At 39.8% G+C, this 16,194-nt stretch overlaps 1 protein-coding gene across 1 annotated transcript in view; it reads left to right on the top strand.

Annotated features, from left to right (window-relative positions):
• The window catches only part of LOC113543086 (E3 ubiquitin-protein ligase UHRF2), a 42,166-nt gene that overhangs the window by 18,863 nt on the left and 7,109 nt on the right, over positions 1-16,194 (top strand). The window contains exons 2-15 of the mRNA XM_026941098.3: positions 148-450; positions 2,030-2,313; positions 6,088-6,306; positions 7,708-7,817; positions 7,943-8,129; positions 9,208-9,331; positions 12,054-12,161; positions 12,346-12,450; positions 13,508-13,614; positions 14,560-14,722; positions 15,010-15,147; positions 15,234-15,474; positions 15,629-15,777; positions 15,864-15,962. Coding sequence (XP_026796899.1) covers positions 148-450; positions 2,030-2,313; positions 6,088-6,306; positions 7,708-7,817; positions 7,943-8,129; positions 9,208-9,331; positions 12,054-12,161; positions 12,346-12,450; positions 13,508-13,614; positions 14,560-14,722; positions 15,010-15,147; positions 15,234-15,474; positions 15,629-15,777; positions 15,864-15,962 — 2,337 coding nt within the window. The remainder of the gene's footprint in view (positions 1-147; positions 451-2,029; positions 2,314-6,087; positions 6,307-7,707; positions 7,818-7,942; positions 8,130-9,207; positions 9,332-12,053; positions 12,162-12,345; positions 12,451-13,507; positions 13,615-14,559; positions 14,723-15,009; positions 15,148-15,233; positions 15,475-15,628; positions 15,778-15,863; positions 15,963-16,194) is intronic.

Here is a 16,194-nt window from a genome sequence, read left to right on the forward strand (position 1 = left end):
CCTTTGTTTGTTCTCCGTTTCACTTAAATTTCACATTTATAATTGACTCATTCATTCATTTCTACCACACTTTATTCAATCAATTTATTATTGAGTGGCACAATAACTCTCTCTCTCTCACTCACTCTCTCTCCCTATGATTTACAGATGGAGGATGGACAGACCCTGTTCGATTATAATGTCGGCCTTAATGACATTGTTCAGCTTCTCATTCGCTCTCACACCGATCCAGCTGACAGTCCAAGCCCCACTCCCAACAATGGAGAGGTCATGGCTGATAACGTAACTCCTCCCAGCAGTAGCTCTACCACGCCCACAGCAGCCACAGTAACCACAGCAACCACGGCTTCCCCAGCTACGGTCAGCAGCAACAGTGATTCAGCATTAGACAGTCAGCCTTCGACATCCTCATCTGCTGACCTCATCGATCCAGGGATCGGAGTTTATAAGGTCAGAAAAGGTTAAAAGGGTGTAAGTGTAAAGTGCAGGTGTAAAGGATGTAGGTGTAAAGAGCAGCTGTAAAGGGTGTAAGTGTAATGAACAGTCGTAAAGGGTATAAGTGTAAAGAGCAGCAGTAAAGAGTGTAGGTGTAAAGTGCAGGTGTAAAGGGTGTGGATTTAAAGAGCAACTGTAAAGGATGTAGGTGTTAAAGAGTAGGTGTAAAGGGTGTAGGGGAAGGTTCACGTGTAAAGAATGTAGGTGTAAAGAGCTGGTGCAAAGGGTGTAGGTTTAAAGAGCAGGTGTAAGTGTAGTAGGTGTAAAGTGTGTAGGCGAGGGGGCAGTTGTGAAGGGTGTAATTGTAGCAGGTGTAAAGGCCGTAATGCAGGTGTAAAGGGTATAGGTGTACAGAGCAGGTGTAAAGGGTGTAGGTTTAAAGAGCAGGTGTAAATGTAGTAGGTGTAAAGTGTGTAGGTGTAAAGAGCAGTTGTAAAGAGCAGGTGTAATAGGTGTAGACGAGGGGGCAGTTGTGAGGGGTGTAATTGTAGCAGGTGTAAAGGGTGTAAGTGTAGCAGGTGTAAAGGGCTTAGTGCAGGTGTAAAGGGTATCGGTGTACAGCACAGGTGAAAAGGGTGTATGTGTAAAGGGCAGGCATAAACAGTGTAAATGTAAAGAGTGTAGCAGGTGTAAAGGGTTCAAGTGTAGCAGGTGTAAAGTACAGGTGTAATTGGTGTAGAGGAGGCAGCAGGAGTATGGTGTGTAGGTGTAAAGAGCAGATCTTAAGGGAGTATGTGTAGAGAACAGGAGTAGAGCATGTAGGTGTAAATTGCACTTGTGAACAGTGTAGGGGAGGGGACAGGGTAAAGGGTGTAGGTGTAAAGGGTGTAGGTGTAAAGAACAGGTGTAAAAGGAGTACATGTAAAGAACAGAAGTAAATGGAGTATGTATAAAGAACAAGTATAAAGGGTATAGATGTAAAAAGCATGTATAAAGGATGTAGGTGTAAAGAGTAATTGTGAAGGGTGTAGGTGTCAAGAGCAGATGTAAAAGGTATAAGTGTAAACAACAGATGTGTAGAGTGTAAGTGTAAAGGGTAGGGGTGGGGAAGATGTAAAGGGTGTAGTTGTAAAGAACAGGTGTAAATTGAGTACCTGTAAAGAATAGGTGTGAAGGGAGTACCTGTAAAAAAGCAGATGTAAAGGGAGTACATGTAAACAGTCGTAAGGGCTTAGGTGTAACGTGCGACTGTAAAGGGTGTAGGTGACGGGACAGGTGTAAAAGGTGTAGGTATAAAGAGCAGTTGTAAAGGATGTAGGTGTAAACAATAGGTGTAAAAGGAGTATGTGTAAAGGAACAGGTGTAAAGAGTGCACATGTAAAGTGCAGTTGTAAAGGGTGTAGGGGAGGGGACAGGTGTAAAGGGTGTAGGTGTAAAGAGCAGGTTTAAAGGATGTAAACAGCAGGTTTAAAAGGAGCTTGTGTAAGGTACATATAAAGGGAGTACATGTACAGAACAGGTGTAAAGTGCAGTTGTTAAGGCTGTAGGTGTGAAGAGCAGGTGTAAAGGATTAATATTAATGTTGTGCTTTCAGATTAACGAGCTAGTGGACTGCAGGGACGTCAGCATCGGCGCCTGGTTTGAGGCCACAATCGAGAGAGTCACTCCATCCAGCAAAGGGAGCAAAAGAGAGACAGCAGTTTCTTCTACAGGCAGAGCAGGGAGAAACGGCAAGCGCATTAATGGGAAGGTGGAGACGGAGTCAGACACAAACGGTACTGTGCCGCTAAACTCGAGCAGCGAGAAGCCATCAACGTCTCAAACTGAAGCAGAAGATCCTGCCAGAGACGATGTCAGCTACCACATTAAATATGAGGAGTGGGTGCATTTAACATTTAAATTAATATACAGATTTAACAGGCCACTGTATCTGCTTTACATCCGTGCCACATTCTGCCATTTTAAATGAAAGCCCAGTGTGTAAAAACAAATAGCAAGATAGCTAACATGAAATATAGTCCTGTTCATAGACATTCACTGCTAATACTAAACATCTGGCTAACAGCAGCTAACCCCATAAGATTTCAGAGGTGCTGGTGAACTATGTTATCCAGCTAGCAATTTGTTTCTGGGCTTCTGTGTGTATGGGCCTGTGTATGTGTGCGTTTGCGTTCATCACTGTCTACATATTTAGATGTAGATATTTTTCACTTATATGTATGTGTGTCTGTGCATGTGAATATCCATGTGTGTGTTTGGGTTCATCATTGTATATTTATGTGTAATGTAGATGTTTGTATTGCACTTGTGTGTGTTTGTGTGTGTGTGTATCACTGTCTGCTTAAGTGTAGATGTTTGCATTGCGTTTGTGTGTTTGTGTGTGTGTGCGTCTTTCGTAAACACCTTACTCCCTTCTTCTTCCTCAGATTTCTGCCTGCAGCTGAAGGAGAGGCAGAATGCACACGCGTCTTATTTCTCTCGCTCCGTTTTTTCCCCCCTTCCATGGCAAATTCATCCGGAACGCGCCGTTGCCATGGAGACGAGCAACCTCTCTTGAGCAGCGAGCGTTTCTTTCTTATTTTCTCCCCTTTTTCACGCTGTGTTTATGAACAATATAAACAATCAAACGCAACATAGCTAGACAATTGGATATATACTGCAAATGTTCTGCGACTGTAAATACACTTACATGTTTACATGCAAAGCCATAAATCATTAAGCACAAACGGCAAATCGGATGTGTCTGTTTCTGCACTTCGTTCAGGGATTAGGCTGCCTAGCTAGCAGCATGTTTAGACACCGTTAATGGGATAAAGTCTGTCCAATTCAAAAGGGCAGCAAAATGACAGGGTCCATATTTAAACCAATAGAAAAAGAGCATATGTCCTGCTGAGAAAATCTGATAATACAGTCCACTAGACGAGTGATTAGGTTTTTCAAAAATATAACACAGTGTGTGTGGGGGAAGCTGGGTGGGTGTGTGAGGGGGTGTTCGTATATGCTGGGGAACAAATATCTCCACAAGTATAGGAATATCTGACTGTTTTGACATTGTGGGGATATTTGGCTGGTCCCCATGAGGAAATCAGTTTTTTTTTTGTTTTGTTTTTTTTTTTCAAATTTCAGCTTTTATTTAAAAAATTAAAAGAGCTGAAAGGTTTTCCTTTGGTTAAGGTCACAAGGATAGTACGACAAACGCGTGTGAATATGTGGTAAAAAGGTTTTCTTCTCTTGCCCTGCTTATTAAAAAATGGCGAGAGACAGCAGCTCCATGTGAACAGAAGTTAGTTAAATAACTAAACAAACAAATGAATTAAAAAAAAAAATCAATCAGTCTTTAAATTTTAGTAGTTAGCACCTATATGAGCTGCAGTTTATGAATCTGTAAGCTACTCAATTTAATACAGGACACTATGGATTTCATGATGGGAAGAAAACAATGTAAACTGATTTCACATATAAGCATGGCATGCATGAAATTGGGAATTTTTTGTAGCAGATTTGCTTCGATTTTTTTAAGCAGATTATCCTTCTGATTCTGAGAGTAACAACCAGATGTGCATTTCTTCAAATAAAAATGTAAACGTATAAACATCAAAACAAAAAATCCACAGCTAAAATTCTGTACATGAAGTGTGAAGAGCTTTGGGCAGTACCATTCCCAGAAAAGAGGGGAGGAAGAACAGCGGGGAATAAGAGCGCTTTGCTCAGCTCAGATATGCCATATTAAAATAGTATATGTTAATCATATTTTTTGTTAATGTCTCAGCACAGTTGGAAATTGTCCTTAATTATTAACACTCCCTCTTTCTAAACTGTTCCCTTTTTTCCCCGCACACTAAATTAAGATGGCAGCGGCAGAGGGATTTTAACACAGTCGGGTGCTTTGTTGTTTTTCCCCGCTGAGCTGTGCACGCTCTCTCGTTTCTCCTCACCGTGTGTGTGTGTGTGTGTGTGTGTGTGTGTGTGTGTGTGTGTGTGGTATCATTTGCGAGGGGAAAAACAGCTTGTCAGAAATGCGAGCCACCTGGGATGGAAACAGTGGAGAGGATTTCTAAGAAAACTTTGCAGCACCAGGGTCATACTTGAAACAACGCAGTTTTGTGTGAAAAGCTGTTTTTGTTGTCACTTTTTCGTTTTTATTCAGTCTGTTTTAAACGTTAAACTAGTGTTTCATACAGGGTTTATAGCACACTGCTGTTGAATTGTGGATTCTGATTGGTCAGAAAGTGTTGACTCATGTTCTATATCAGCAGCTCAGTAGTTTTCAGCAGTTGCAAATCACAGGTTTATATTAATGCACTTCTTCTAATACGTTATCGTTTGTATCGTAACCAGTCATTCACAAGGACTTGTACAGAGGATGCTCAGCATATTTGAAGACGAATAATAAACAGATTAAATATGTGTTATTTAACAAATTAAATGTTAAATCATTAATATGGTGAAGTTTTCTGTAGGGAGACATTATTTAACATTTATGGAAGGAGTCTCCTGTGGCAGTGTTTTTTACCAGTGAGAAGTAAAAATGTTCTTTAAGTTTTCTGACATGGGAAAGTCTTCAGGACAGAGGAGTTTACGCTTTGTGGTTTCTTGGTAAAAGAACAAGCTGCATTTTTTTGTCTTATTAACTGTAAGAGAGAGTAAAAAAGAGAGGCTGGTGAGAGAATGACTGTATATAGCTGCTAGAGACGTGGAAGTTCCATGACATTAAATGTAACTAAAGGGAAAAAACTTATGACGTGTCAATCTTTAATAAATAAAAAAAAATTGTTGGTGATTTGCCGTGGTATAAGAGGAATAAAACACATTGACATATGACTGCACAGCTGTTAATATTAATCGAGTCTGACTAGCATCTTTATTTTCTCTCGATGTGTTTAACCATGAAGTGAGTGTGTATAGTAAGCATGATAGTTTTTGCACTGCAGTTTATTTTGCTCTGTTTCTGTCATGTTTCTACATCGCCTGTCATCCATGCAGGCTTAATTAATCCGCCTAGTAAATACAGGTCTAATGTCAGCCAGATCACGTCACAGCTGATGAAAGTAGTGCAGCAAGAGGTGGGATTCAGAAGAAGTAGCTCATGCTCATAAAAGTTTTATAGTTACAGCATTAAGGTGTGTCACACCACCATGAAGCACATTGAGTTTAAACACACACACCAATGGAAAACTTTTGTGAAGTCAAGGAATAAGGTTTATTTCTTGTATGGTTGTTGAACTTGCTTGTCCAGCAGGCAACTATGAATAAATTCCGATAGACCAGATACAATATCTGCTTGTTACATTGCACCCCTAATTTCTAACTGTGGAAGTGTATAACCTGATATTACACACTGTTAAATCGAAGCTTTTCAGAAATTACACATTCATTGAAGATGTAAAAGCTTCTATAAAGTTTGAATCCTGTAATAATTGTAATTCTGTTGTAACTGCAGTAAATAGGTAGGTAATGAGTATCTGTATAGGTGTCAGTATTGGTCTGGAGCTCTATTGGGGTTGACACGTTTTCTGAGCTGACTCAGAGAAGTATTTTATTTGGTGAGCTTGTTGTTTGACCATACTGTCATTCTATCTGAAGAGCTAAAATTTTCTAGTGTCTTGATCACCAGTGTATTTGTACAAAATGTTAAAAATCACATGTCTGCAGTTACCCGGAGAATGGTGTGGTGGAGATGAATGCAGAGGATGTGCGTCCTCGAGCTCGGACGCTGCTACGCTTCGAACAGCTGGAGGTGGGACAGGTGGTGATGGTCAACTACAACCTGGAGCTTCCAGAAGAAAGGGGATTCTGGTACGATGCTGAAATCACCACGCTCAACCACATCTCCAGAACCAAGAAGGAGGTCCGCGTCAAAATCCTGCTCGGGTAAGAGCGCCCCTCACGCTTCATACTGTGCTTACCATCCTCACGCATTTCATAGGGCTCAGCATAAATTCTATAGTTCACAGATCAGTGAACGAAATGTCCAGTTTCACCACAAATGTATTTGATCAGCCAAGATCATATTTGCTGTCTGAAGTTTACTTACAACTAATAGAAGTTTATATCCTTTAGTTTAGCATGGAGCACTATATATGGTCATGAGCCACTGCTAGTGATAAATGCCTACATCTCACACACACATTATGCTTTCATGACCTCGATTTAGTATCTCGGCTAAATGCAAAATAATAGGATGTGCTGGATCAAGTGCTATTTTATAAGCTGCTGAATAATGAGGGTGGAAGCCATATTGTTAAATTACACCAAATTTCTAGTGACTAATGAGATAATTACAATTATGATTGTACATGCACCAATATATTAGACTCCTGTTAGATTTCAGTGCTTGCCATCTTCTCATTCATACATCACTGTATTAACCTTTTTTTTAATTGCCTCTTGCTTTTATTTTACACTTTATTACAATTGACAACAAAGAAAAATCGCTGTCTGCATCTTTAGTTCGCATTTTATTTTACAAACACACTTTATTTTACAAACAAGCTTTAAAAATTAGGCTCCAATACTTTTATTAAGCATTGATTTAAATTAATATTTTGGCTATTTGTTGGAACTCAATATATATAGTTCCAACAAATATAACCAATTTTTATAAAACTTGTTATTAAAATTAGATGGTAGGTTGCTATTTCCACCATCATAATAAAATTTGGATAATCACAGACTCCCTTACTGTGCTTCATGGACCCCTGGGGGTCCACGGACCCCACTTTGAGAACCGTGGTTCTAGATGCTACTGAAAAACCGTGTCTCCAAAGCTTCCACTGAAATAAAATCTGGCAACCCCGAGGCGTGAACTACACACTACACATTTGAATAATCTGGCTGGGGAGCCCAGAAAATCAACTTAAGCAGCTGCATAACCCGTCTCTGAATATGCATAAGTTTCCTAACATAAATGTTGACGTAACCTTGGGCCATACATTGCCACAGTTACAGAGATAAAAACTTTTCAGTGCTCCACTGAGACGCAGTGTCTCTTGGGGTGAGTGTGTGATGATTCACACATGATGCTTAAACTGTAGGTTAAAGCCTTGGTTGTTCAGCTTTGGTTGTATTGGATGAATAACTACATTTAAGCTGAAAAGGGACATTGTGAAGATTTGATTTTTGCCCAGACTGTAACTTTATAATGGTGTAATGAAGATTGGTGCTGGATTTAACGTATCCAGTTTATCCTTCACTCCTGTTTTTAAAAAGTGTTCAGAGTCAGTTTTAATCTCAGTCTGTACTGTATCAATCTTGTCGCTGATTGTTTTACAGAGGTCCAAGTGATGTGATTGGTGACTGTAAGCTGTTGTTTCTGGATGAAATCTACCGAATTGAGAAACCCGGAGCTCCTCCTCTCTCTGTCAGTGATGGCCAGTTTAAACGTAGGCTATAACACAAACCTCCAGTATTACACCCTGTGTCAGTCACTGTGGCAAGTAGAACAAAAGGTTTATTCGTCATCCTGTGTGTGTGTCTGGTGTCTGTGTGTATCTGTGTGTGTCTGTAGGTAAGAGTGGACCGGAGTGTAAGCACTGTAAAGCCGACCCGGATGCAGAATGTCGGTTCTGTTCATGTTGTGTGTGTGGGGGGAAACAGGATGCACACATGCAGCTGCTGTGTGATGAGTGTAACATGGCCTTCCATTTGTACTGCCTCAACCCCCCACTGTCCACCATTCCAGAGGATGAAGACTGGTGAGAACACGCACAGACACGTACACAGGTGCATTAATGCAGTGTGACCCTGTAGGCTACAGGTGTCAGACTCAAGGCCCATGGACCTAAAACGGCCTGCTGCCTCATTTAATTCAGCCCGCATGAACTTACAAAAATAATATTGAAACGGCCTGCAGTACACTACTGCTCAACTTTTTCACACTATCTAGAATTCACAGCAGACCTACAGCTTTGTAACCGCCTATGTACCTTGCACCACTGTACAAAACACATGGGCTTGCACATCACAGTGCTGAAATGATGATTAAAATCCACACCTATCTGCTCTGTTTGATGCATGTGAGACCCGTGTCTAAAAAATCAGCAACGTGTTGAGGGTTGGCCTTTAGTGTGATTCAAAAACAGATTCCAAATCCAGAAATGTATCACCCAGTGTAGAGACCTACAAATATGGTGAAAAAAGAAAGGTTGATGAAACGTGAAAACAAGGGAGATAGATGACTAAGTATATGTATGTTCTTAGCAGGGATAATCCTGTGTGAGTTCTTCTTAAATGTCTTTCTTAACATTATTTATTTTCAGTATATTGCAAAAACCTTTAATCACGTTAATAAATGTTATCACCAAGGCCTAATAGTTCATACAGTTGAATAATTTCTGATCAGTTCTTTTTCTTAGAAATGTCCTAGTCAACTTTCAGAGCCTAGTTTGGTGTTAACCCACAAAATATATAATATGTTTTAAAAAAAATAATAATAATAATCTAAAATAAGAATTTGAGTTTGATCCCCTTGCTGTATGGTGTAGTAATGGAAATATATTTTAATCACAATAAATGACCTAACAGTACACTTTTATTTACATATTGCTGGTATTATCAGTACTTTTTAACATTGGCAACTTCACTGTAGCTGATTGAATGTTAAAATATTTTCTGTACTGTTTTATTTTCCTTCCTCTTCCATGTTAAATGATGTGACCTTGGACATTACATTAAGCCCATTAAACTTTTTAATTGCAGCACTGCTGTTTACAATTACTTATGCCTGCTTCACTGTGTAAGATTCTGTGTGTGTGCGTGTGTTTGCGTGCATAGGTACTGCCCCACTTGTAAGAATGACACCACTGAAGTGGTGAAAGCTGGCGAAAGGCTGAAAGAGAGTAAAAAGAGGGCCAAGATGCCTTCAGCAACCAACGGGAGCCAGCGGGACTGGGGAAAGGTGAAAACACACACACAAACACACACACAAACACACACACACACACACACAAACTAATCATATGGTATATACACAAAAAATGCAGTGTGGTCAGACTAAATGTCCTCTGACCGCACCTGTAATGGAGCAGTGGACACGTGTTTGGTGTGTGAAGTTTGCATCTTTAGTTTTACACTAGAGCTATGAGACTAATGTAATACTCAACAAGTAACAGAAGCGTATAGCCTTCAATGTTTTCTACAACAGGTCCAATTTTTAGTTATGCAATTTTAACCTGCAACTGAGTGTGACAACTGCTTAATATTGCATAAGCAGTGTAAGTAACCATGTGACTGATTTAAGCCAGTGACCAGGAAACAAATCTATTACATAAGAAGGATGAGCTTATTGGGGAGGCAATACATCTGTGTTGTTAGGAATCAGGATTGTCACAGTTCCATGGTTGTCATGGCGTATGATCGGACGTTTACTTTTTCTTATCCTTTCTGTGTCCGACTGCAACTCCCCAAAAATGTCATACCCCCTCCCACAGGACTCGCCCTAAATCACACTACAGCAGTTCAGTTTCTCGGCCCAGGAACGCAACTGCGCTGAAAACGCTTTATCTGTGTTTAATCCACTACTGCTTTAAAACACACTACCTCTGCTGCTACTCCGAGCATGTTCCTAACATTTTCACACATGATGACCATCAAACGCACAGAAGAACATGGCACTGCTGTGCTCTGCCATTACGTTGCTAAACCCCACATTCTATTTTGGGCTAAGCTGCGTTGCACACTGCGATGCTAGTTAGATTTTTTTCGCTCAGCTTGCAGCCACTCTTTCTTTCAGGTTATAACAGCATGATAAATACTAACAATGCAAGACATTTTAGTAAAAAGCTGTTCTCTCTAAGAAAGAACTGGAATTTGATCTTTTTTGTTTTTTTGTTACATATATACGAGGTTATGCACAGAGACATTTGTACAAAGAATTTCAAAGGCTTGTTTGGTTTAAATGGTCCATTAATACTGTGATACAGTGAAAGCATGATATTTTTAAACTAGGTCATCATACCATGAAATATATAAACCATAACACCCCTATTAGGAATTTAATCGCCACGTGAGTTGGTCTCTTCATCACTGCATGATGTTTGATGTTGTAGCTATTCTTATGCCATAATACCAGACCATTTTAGGACTTTGAGAAGCCTGCTAAAAGAACCGTTATGTTTTTAACACTGCTTGATGATATTATAATATACATTTACGTATATATATATATATATATATATATATATATATATTATGGCTTTATTATATAAAGCTGTGTAAACGGGCAATTTATGAGTTGAGGTATTGAGCTGGTTTTGTTACACAGACCTGCACACCAGTCCTAAATCTCACTGCTAGGAATTCTGCCTTACGCTACCTTCTCTGTTAATCACATAGAGCTTCGAGTGCCCGTCTCTTTCATGAGGAGTGATATAAGAAAAGAAAAAGGAACGAATAACTGCTTTTAAACTAAACAAAGCCAAACTTATTTATTTTAGCAGGACACAAATATCCCACAACAGAATTAGCTAGCCAGCTAGCTGTAAATATTTATCCCCCAAACCAAACTAGCTGGCTAATGTTTACCAATGCTATCGCGATTTACTACTAAATAGATAAAAATCTTCAATGCTGCAGTGACAGTGTGTGTGTGTTAAACTAGACAGCTAGTGCCAACACTGAGTGAATATGCAGTGAGTCATAACAGGGAAACACTTCCTGTGCTCCTCGTTAGTGCTGCGGCTAAGAGAAAGCGGTTGGGGGGGTGGGGTGGGGTTGGGGGGGGGGGTTTGTATGTGTGTGAACAGTGGCATTATACAGTGTGTCTGTGTGTGTTTATGTGTGTATTTACACGTGACATCTCATTGAGTCATATCCTCTCATGTAGCTCAGGCTAAGATCAGTCACAGCACAAAATGCTGTTACTGGAAACACCAGAATGAAAATACACACACACTCATTCATTCCTGGAAACACACAACTAAAGCTAATTAAAAACACCAACATTAGAGCTCAGAGCAGTGACCTTTGACCTGGTTAGCAACAGACATGTGCTGATAATCGGATGTGATACACTACACACATACCCAACACACACAGTATTTATGGTTATGTCACAATATCATGAGTATCATTAAGAAGCAGCCTACCTAGATAGGGAGCATCTTTTATTGATGTTTCTGCTCCCCTAATAATATTAATAAAGACAAATGTCCTGATTTTAGACAAAATTTAATCCAGTGGTGTGTGTTTTTCCCTGAGATGGAAATTCTCAGGGTTGAAAAACTGGACAAAATACAGACTTAATATAAAGACGTAGTTGTATGCATGATCCATCCTTTAAGAAGACAATAATTGCATAGCTTTTTATCTTGGTTTCCAAAATTCTCACTATTGTGTAATGAAAAAGACAAGAGATATATTAAATACAAATATGAGCCTTAGTAATTCATCTTGTTTGTCATGAGATTTGACACGTGATTTGTACCGAGTATGAGTACGTTTGATTTATTTTTTCTAGTCATCAATACCAATACTGATACATATATTGATATGAGTAACCGAATTCGTATTAATGAATCAGGGACATTATTGGACATTTTATTTAGCTCTGTTTATGTTTCCCCTGTTTAAATGTGACTATAATATGACTGTGTGTGTGTTTGTGTGTGTGTGTGTTATAGGGAATGGCATGTGTGGGGCGTACTAAAGAATGCACCATTGTTCCATCCAATCACTACGGTCCGATTCCTGGAATTCCTGTGGGAACCACCTGGAAGTTTCGTGTGCAGGTGAGGACACAGTGTGAGGAGGATCAGAGCTGTTTCTGTTTTTTTGTTAAATATCAGTTCAAGCATGACTATTGTTTCAGATTTTTATTATTTATGCCATAACGTGTGTCAGTACCGTCCATTAACTCACGCTGGGCTTTTTTGTGGTAAAATTCGATTGTGCCTTTCGGCGGTGGCGCTGTAGGTGAGTGAGGCGGGGGTGCACAGGCCACATGTGGGTGGGATTCATGGACGCAGTAATGACGGCTCCTATTCGCTGGTGCTGGCTGGAGGATTTGAAGACGAAGTGGTAAGTTTCACTGAGACTCCATTACATCTTCCACATACCCCTTCTCTCGATATCTCTCTCTCTTACACACACTGTCTCTATCTCTCTCTCTCACAAACTACATTGCTGTATTTTTGTTATCTTTACTTTTTCCCCTTTATTTTCCTAGGTTCACTTCTTCGCTCCCTCTCTCGTTCTGCTTCTTTTTCTTGATTAGTAGGTTTTTCTGTTCCCCTCCCTACCTCATTCACTGATTGTCCCGTTGCGCTTGTATGAGTTCTAGTTTAGGAATGTACTAGACTCTTTTTTTCCTTCTCTCTCTCTGTCTCGCTCTCTCTTTTTCTCTCTCTTTCCTGATTGAAATTCTCCGCCTCATTTGTAGTGAGTAAAGGAGGATCTTGAAGATTGAATTTCGTCTTCCTCGTGTTCACATCTCACGCTCGACTGCTGAGTTTAATAAAGAACTTTATGAAGCAGAAATCTGTACCTTAGACCAGACAGACACTGGATAACACAACGTCACACAGCTCTGCGGATCTTTGAGTGCTTTCAGAACAGCTGACCTAGGATCAGCTTACTGTGGTTCCTGGAGAATACGCAGCATTAATGTGGTGGCCATTTTTTTCTACGTAATGTGTGTACTTTCTCTAAATCACCACTTTAGAGCCCCCTGGTGGAGTAGTCTTGTTTAGTGTTTGTCATGTTGGTGTAAGTAGCTTTGTTTGTCCGATCACTGACACTACATGTGTAACTTCCTGTATTACCCTGTGTTTGTCAGTGTGACATTAGCACTAAGCTAACTGTAGTGAAGCCTTCGTAGCTGCTGGAGTATCACGGTTATTGTAAACACATTAACAAGTAAGCATTTAAACAAATGCAGTGATTATCATATACCCTGTGGGTCACTTCACTGTGTAAGGCACAGCACCTGAAAGACAAACAAAACTGCTGTCAGATCAGCAATCATACAAAAGTCAAAGTTTACTAATAAGATCACAAACTATTACAATTTTATTATCAAATGTTTATTGTACATTCTGTGTGTTCTAAACTTATACCTTTGACTTTTCTTTTTTAGGATCGGGGAGATGAGTTCACATACACAGGCAGTGGGGGTCGCGACCTTTCAGGAAACAAGCGGATCGGAGAACACTCGTTTGATCAAACTCTAACACACATGAACAGGTGCAGTACACTTATGTCATATGTAAAATTATTATTATTATCTTTTATTTTTGTTTTTTGGTCAAAATGAACCATTTTAAAAATAAAACAAAATTTTAAATGATTTTGCTAGAGAACAAGAGGAAATAAAAGTGTGTAAACTCTTTTCCATGTGTAAGGCATGCAGTTGTAAGGCATGTTTGCAATGTTTTATTTTTCTGAAGATTGAATTCTGATTTTTTTAAAAAAGGAGGCATTTAAACCTAATGTAAGTCTTACATTGTCTTAAAATTGAATTTACATGGCTCTTACATTTTAGGCTACAAGCATTGATTTCTGCACTGGATTAGTAAATGTACCATGCAAAATGACGGCAGTAAGTCAGATTATTACAAATATTTAGGCTATTGCCACTGTATATTTGTAATTAAAGTTTTATGCTCAGTTCTTCAAATCTTAAATTTGAATATTAACTGACAAGAGGGTTAAAATATATTAACTAAACATGTATTGTTTGGATTATGGGCAAACGATATAAACTGCACAATAAAACATTACTGGTGTATTTCATAGTGTTTCTAGCCAGAACAAATATGCTTTAGAATCTAACACCTTCCCATTATTAGGCACAATGTCCATCATAAACAATCATGTAATGTTTCCCTTTACTGTTGTTTAGTGATTTTGTGCAGATTAATTAAGCAGACACTTTGGTGTTGTTTGTTAATAAATTTTGTCATTTTTTGTGAGAATCTGAGTACAAATACAAATACTGAGTGCATGGGAGATGAGCACTGACCTAGAATTTAAACCAGATGTGACGTGTAGGTGTAGCCAAAGCGTAGTGTGAGGATACTTCTGTCCAATCCACACTGCTTGGACAGCAACTTTAATCATGTTCTACAAGCACTGTAGTAACCAGATTTTTTTTTATTTGACTTTTAAACTTGACCGTTGACTTCTCAGGGCACTTGCTCTGAACTGTGATGCCCCTTTGAATGATAAAGATGGGGCAGAATCTCGGAATTGGAGGGCTGGGAAACCAGTCAGAGTAATCCGCAGCTCAAAAGGCAGACGAATCAGCAAGTATGCCCCAGAGGAAGGAAACCGATATGATGGAATCTATAAGGTAACAAAACACACATGTACACCTGCCATGATTCTGAATTGTCACTCACTGGGGGGGATGTTGCGTTTTGCTAGTCATGCTGCACTGCAATGCAAATACTAAAATGTGTCTCATTTAAAAAACATTTTAGTATTTGTTTGTTACTTGACAGAAGTCAATCTGTGAAGCTTGTCTTTGCCCAATTAGCAACAATTTGTACGGCAAGTCCTGCTCACAATAGTTATGTTATTCAGTTATACACATGTTTTTGGTTTTACTTATCAGGGCTTTGTCTCTCCATCCCTCAGGTAGTCAAATACTGGCCTGAAATTGGAAAGTGCGGCTTCCTGGTGTGGCGTTACCTGCTGAGACGTGATGATGTGGAGCCTGCACCGTGGACGCCTGAGGGACTCGAGCGCAGCAAAAAACTCGGACTGAAAGTGCAGGTGAGGACATGGGACAACACACAAACACACACACTCCTCTTTATTATATACCATATACATGTCTCTTTTTTCTCTCTCTCTCTCAGTACCCTCCTGGTTATTTGGAGGCGATGGCCAATAAGAGCAGGAAGGAGGCGAGTGTGCGAGGGGGAAGAGGTGGAGCTCCACGTGGTAAACGACATGGAGGAAGAGGAAGGCCAAGATGTGGACGGCCGCCAAAGAGGGTAAAGGAGGAAGAGGAGGAAGAGAGAGAGGGGGTGGAACCTGCAGAGCAGGAGGATGGAGAGACACAGAAGAACGGAGGAGAGGACACACAGAAAGACACAGGTCAGTGCATGAGACACAGAGAGACAGGCGTCCCAGGGAGCTTCAGTTAATCAACCAGTCACTTGGCAGTACTTTAAATGTTTATCCTCTTCAGCAGTAGCAATGTAATGTTAATTAACTGTATATATGTTTATGTATCTGTGTGTATGAGCAGTGTGTAAGGAGCAGCAGGAGCCCAAAGCAAAGCGGGTAAAGGAAGTGGAGGCGTTTGTGTTATCAGAGCAGCAGCATTCACTTATACAGGAGGATCATGGGAACAAGAAATTGTGGGATGAAGCTCTGAGCTTCCTCACTGAGGGACCGGTACACACACACACACACACACACACACAAACACATGTAATTAAGCTGTATTTATTCTTGCTCACGCATTACTGTTTTTCCTGCAGAACTTCCTGCGTAAGGTGGAGCAGATCTTCATGTGCGTGTGCTGCCAGGAGCTTGCTTACCAGCCCGTCACCACACCCTGCCAGCACAATGTCTGCAAGGTGTGTGTGTAGTTTTATTTTGGTTTACGTTTAAAATTTACATTAGAATTATTTTAACTTGTTTGTAAATAAAATATGACAAAGTGAAAATAACATTAGGTATTCATTATTATTTTTGGAACTAGTCATTCATTTCTTAATGTGACATATTTCAGATATAGAGTGAAACATGACAATATTATTGGTTAATATTTTCTAATCGTGCATCTTATCAACATTATTTTACATTTCC

This window comes from Pangasianodon hypophthalmus, chromosome 15, assembly GCF_027358585.1.
Source record: "Pangasianodon hypophthalmus isolate fPanHyp1 chromosome 15, fPanHyp1.pri, whole genome shotgun sequence".
NCBI lineage: Eukaryota > Metazoa > Chordata > Actinopteri > Siluriformes > Pangasiidae > Pangasianodon > Pangasianodon hypophthalmus.